The sequence below is a fragment of the Alosa alosa genome, chromosome 5, assembly GCF_017589495.1.
Source record: "Alosa alosa isolate M-15738 ecotype Scorff River chromosome 5, AALO_Geno_1.1, whole genome shotgun sequence".
Taxonomy (NCBI): domain Eukaryota; kingdom Metazoa; phylum Chordata; class Actinopteri; order Clupeiformes; family Clupeidae; genus Alosa; species Alosa alosa.
This window is the reverse complement of record NC_063193.1, coordinates 33,653,359-33,658,358: the sequence shown is the minus strand read 5'-3', so window position 1 is coordinate 33,658,358 and position 5,000 is coordinate 33,653,359. Positions and strand designations below refer to the sequence as shown.

General features: G+C 47.7%; 1 protein-coding gene across 2 annotated transcripts in view; it reads right to left on the bottom strand.

Moving 5' to 3' along the window:
* crb2b (crumbs cell polarity complex component 2b) overlaps positions 1 to 5,000 on the bottom strand; it is a 38,212-nt gene that overhangs the window by 26,813 nt on the left and 6,399 nt on the right. Inside the window, exons 1-3 of one of the 2 annotated variants that reach the window (XM_048244355.1) lie at positions 2,478 to 2,509; positions 1,146 to 1,838; positions 1 to 39 (exon numbers count right to left, since the gene is read on the bottom strand). The exon at positions 1 to 39 is cut by the window's left edge and continues 157 nt beyond it. In XM_048244355.1, coding sequence (XP_048100312.1) covers positions 1 to 39; positions 1,146 to 1,767 — 661 coding nt within the window. In that variant the 5' untranslated portion in view covers positions 1,768 to 1,838; positions 2,478 to 2,509. Of the gene's footprint in view, positions 40 to 1,145; positions 1,839 to 2,477; positions 2,510 to 5,000 lie in introns of those variants that run through there. The other variant, XM_048244354.1, reaches the window with a different exon arrangement.

Sequence of the window (5,000 nt, the reverse complement as noted above, 5' to 3'; positions counted from 1 at the left end):
CGACTTCACACTCGTCAGTCTCCATTTCACAGTTCACCCCTTTCATACACACACAGAAACATGGAACACACACACATTTTAAGATCAGATATTCCACCTCACACATTCAAGAGAAATGAGACAAAGTTAATAACTGTGTGAGACAAACTGAGGTGATCCAGTAGTGTAGCGTTGTTACGGTAACAGCGTGAGACAAACTGAGGTGATCCAGTAGTGTAGCGTTGTTACGGTAACAGCGTGAGACAAACTGAGGTGATCCAGTAGTGTAGCGTTGTTATGGTAGCAGCATGAGACAAACTGAGGTGATCCAGTAGTGTAGCGTTGTTACGGTAACAGTGTGAGACAAACTGAGATGATCCAGTAGTGTAGCCTTGCTACAGTAAGAAGCACTGATTTAGTTTTCATCTTTCTTAAATACTGTACTAAGCAGTCTTAAGGCAGAAAGAGGCTTTGACTATTAGGTATTAGTAGACAGAAGGTCATTGTAAAAAACATCTGGATATGACGGATCTGCCTGATCTTCATCTTCTCAGGGCAACATCTAGATGTCAGTGACATATTCAAAGAAATTAGCTTATTTGCTGTCTGGCCCAGAGCTAGAAGCTACTGTATAGACTAACTGGTGTAATGCACTTCCAGTGCATTATGCTAAGCTAGGCTTACGGTGTCACACTGTGTTATAGCACACACAGAGAAGAGAAGGGTATTCATCCTCTCATCTCACTCTGGAGTAGACAGCAAATTAGCTAATTTCCAAAACGTATCTCACTCTGGAGTAGACAGTATCTCACTCTGGAGTAGACAGCAAATTAGCTCATTTCTGGAGTAGACAGCAAATTAGCTATTTCCAAAACTCATCTCACTCTGGAGTAGACAGCAAATTAGCTCATTTCCAAAACTCATCTCACTCTGGAGTAGACAGCAAATTAGCTCATTTCCAAAACAGTTAGCGTGTTTCTTTAAGTTCATGGCACTCTTCATAAAAGGCCTTCATTACTCCATGGCTACTCAGTTGAAACATGTAAACAATGCTCTGATGCGTTTAGACTATTGCCTATTGTCAGCGAGTGAGCAGTACTGTATGTACACCTAGACCACATAGTGACGACACCTGGAGGCTGAGCCGTGCTGGAGGGAGGCCTTACCTTCGAACCCCAGCAGACATTCGCAGGTGTACTGATCCCTGCCGTTGATGCAGGTGGCGTTGTTGACGCATGGCCTGGACGCGCACTCGTTGATGTCGATCTCGCAGCTGGACCCCTGGAACCCTGGCACGCAGTAGCACACGTACACCCCCATGCCATCCCTGCAGAGGGCACCGTTCTTACACGGCTGCGAGAGGCACTCGTCCACGTCCACCTCGCAGTCCTCACCCTCGAACCCCTGCGCGCAATCGCACGCGTACCCCTCCGGTGCCCACCTGCAGGCGGCGCCGTTGAGGCACGGCTCATCCTTGCAGCTCCGCACCAGCTCCTGGCACCGGTCCCCGGCCGAGCCGCTCGGACAGTGGCACTCGTACCCGTTGGCCCCGTCCACGCAGAGCGACTTGGTGCCCGTGCAGGGGTAGCTGGCGCACTCGTCCACGTTCTCGCTGCAGTCGGGGCCGACGAAGCCCTCGTCGCAGAGGCACTGGTATTCGGTCGTCCCCGGGGTGGAGACGCAGCCGGGGCAGTCGACGCTGGCGCAGGGGTCGTACAGCTCGGAGCAGTTCTTACCGGAGTACATCGGAGGCGTGCTGGGGCACAGGCACTTGTAGTCGTCCAGCATGTCCACACAGCTGCCGCCATTTTGGCAAGGGGCCTCCAAACATCTCTCAGCGTTTACACCGCAGAATATACCTGTGGAACAAAGAGAAACAGGAAAGTGACTCAAAGATGAAAATGATTCAGCCTCACAGTCCTGGAGCCGTACAACAGTCGACAGTTAATATTAGTGAGCAGACCATTTGCATATTTATACTACATGTTGTTGTCTCGGTACTTGTACTCTGCATAATGACAATAAAGTTGAATCTAATCTAATCAAATCTAATCTAATATGAGTAAACGTACCCTTGACCCTTTCATCCACTGGTGTCATTCATGACATTCATAGCTTTACATTTGTTCATAAGAACGGACAAAGGCAACTGTGATGTAATTGTTGTTATAAACGCATACAGAATGAAAACTTCTATACTTTCAGGTGACAGACCAAAAAAAGGCGATTTAAACAATAATGTCCGCACGTCAACTAGTGTTGACTACTCCTCCTCTCTTGCTGTTGGTATGAAGCTCCAGTTAGGTGGTGTTGTCATAACTAGTGTTTAACTCCTCCACTCTCTCTCTCTCTGTTGTGAACCTCCAGTAAGGTGGTGTTGTCATAACTGGTGTTTAACTCCTCCACTCTCTCTCTCTCTGTTGTGAACCTCCAGTAAGGTGGTGTTGTCATAACTAGTGTTTAACTCCTCCACTCTCTCTCTCTCTGTTGGTACGAACCTCCAGTAAGGTGATGTTGTCATAACAACCTGACACTCTTTGCGTGTTAATCAGCCACAGACTCACAGGCCCTCGGGATGATCCTCACTTCCTCTAAATCAGATCTGAGGGAACAGATGCAGCACCACTACGACCACCGCCACCAGCACCGACACCACCGTTATCACAATTAGACCTAAATCTGCTCAAAGAGTCCGACTCTGAGCAATCTCATTGCCATAAACCCTGGTGGTGGGGAGTGGATCCTCTTTGGTGCGGAGGGAGAGCGAATGAGAGGGTGCCCCAGGTCCTGTGATTAGTTTCCCCTGGTGCTGACCGTCCTAATTGGTGGGATAAAGGGGTCGTCCCCCTGACTCCCTCCAACAGACAGATGGGCCGAGGGGAGTTAGCGCTTCACACTCACCTACTTAACGACCCCCACCAGATGCTCCCGCAACCAGAGAGACACATGCAGATCTTACTGGTTAAAACACACACGCACACACACACACACACACACATGCAAACATACACACACACTGACGCGCAATCATATACACACATATGAAAATTGACAATAATCCCAGAATCCCCCCCACACACACACACACACACACACAAACACACACATACACACACACATTTTAGATACTTTATTCAATTCCACATTACAAGTAAATTTTCATTAGGAATCAAATGTTTTGAATGATCAAACAGATTAAACCACATCAGCACATTGTTATGTATGACAATACAATCTCATGGGTACAGAAAACATCTCCTTTTCCAAATAAACATGCTTCCTATAATGGCTGAAACTGAGCAGTACTTTACCAACTGTTTGGTTCTTGTTTTCAATAGCCCCCCAATACAAAGTCCCCGGGTCGCCAGCCTGTGTCAACTAGCCTGTGTCATCCTGAAACAACTAGTGCATTTTTCCATGTTCATAAAGACTTTATAAAGCACTGTCATCAAACCCATTCCAGCAGAAGCATCTGATTGGATCAGAACTGTGTGTTATCCATTTGGTACTGATATGATAAGTCACCCCGCAACTGCAGTCAGCTCGTACCAGTCCCTTCATTGTCTAAATGTACTACTCACAGCAGTGAAAAGAACATAGTTCAAGTAGTTTCATAGTTCAAGTAACATCATCCTGTTTCTATGGGATGTCAAAAACATAATGCAGTGTTTTGTAGTGTTGTTTGTAGATGATGGCCATAGCAGACGTCCCTGACTATTTCCACTCTAACCCACCCATATCGTATGTGTGAATTATAATTATAATATTAATGATAATTATATACATTATAATTACAATTCATATGTTTACACACGAAGAGAACAGCCTCAATGAATTGAGTGAAACCTACTGAACGTGATGCCTGGTTATCCCAGGTTAATGGAGGACCCTTCCTCTACAGTAAGAAGCCATCACCTGAGAAGGGTATTAAAGTTAATGGCAGGATAATGATCTCCTTACTATCCCCCTCTCCCAGCTGACAGAGGGTGTCAGGGGGGGCAGTGAGTTAGTGTGGGTGACGGAGAGTAATCCGCCCCTCATTGGGGTGGGATGGGATCAGGCAGAGAGGGAAGCACATCTGAGCGGCCATCAGAAATCTAACTGGACAGGCGTAGGACGTAGCATATGTGCGGAGGATATCCCCTCCCACCCCCACCCCTGAGCTGAGTGTGTGAACCCTTGTTTAGTGTCCAGTGAGTGTTCTGATAGGAGCACTGAAGTAGTGGCCTATTGAATCGTAGAGAGCAGTGGCCTCTTTAACGCACGCAGGCCCGGTCTGGTCTGTGTCCTGTGTGACCTGAGACCTGTGTCTGGTCTGGTCTGTGGTCTGTGTCCTGTGTGTCCTGAGACCTGGGTCTGGTCTGGTCTGTGTCCTGTGTGTCCTGAGACCTGGGTCTGGTCTGGTCTGGTCTGTGTCCTGTGTGACCTGAGACCTGTGTCTGGTCTGGTCTGTGTCCTGTGTGACCTGAGATCTGTGTCTGGTCTGGTCCGGTCTGTGTCCTGTGTGACCTGAGACCTGTGTCTGTTCTGGTCTGGTCTGTGTCTTAAGTAGTATAAGTATATATACTCTTTTGATCCCGTGAGGGAAATTTGGTCTCTACATTTATTCCAATCCGTGAATTAGTGAAACACAATCAGCACACAGTGAACACACAGTGAGGTGAAGCACACACTAATCCCGGCGCAGTGAACTGCCTGCATCAACAGCAGTGCTCGGGGAGCAGTGAGGGGTTAGGTTTTGTTGATTGTGGAGTGTTCACTACTAACACTCCTGTGTTGTTTGCTGTGTTTGGTAGGATGTTCAGCTCTATCGTGGCACGTTAGTGACACTTTCCCTTTTCCCCAAACGTCGCCCATTCCTGTCCATCTCACCCACCTGTCCTACTGGGAGGCCCGCCTCTCCACGTCCCATCCAATCCCTTTCAACTTCCTGCCCTGTCCTGTCCAATCCCTCTGAACTTACTGCTTTCTCCCAGCCAATCCAGTTTCACTTCCTACTTTTTCCCACTGAAGCTACTTTT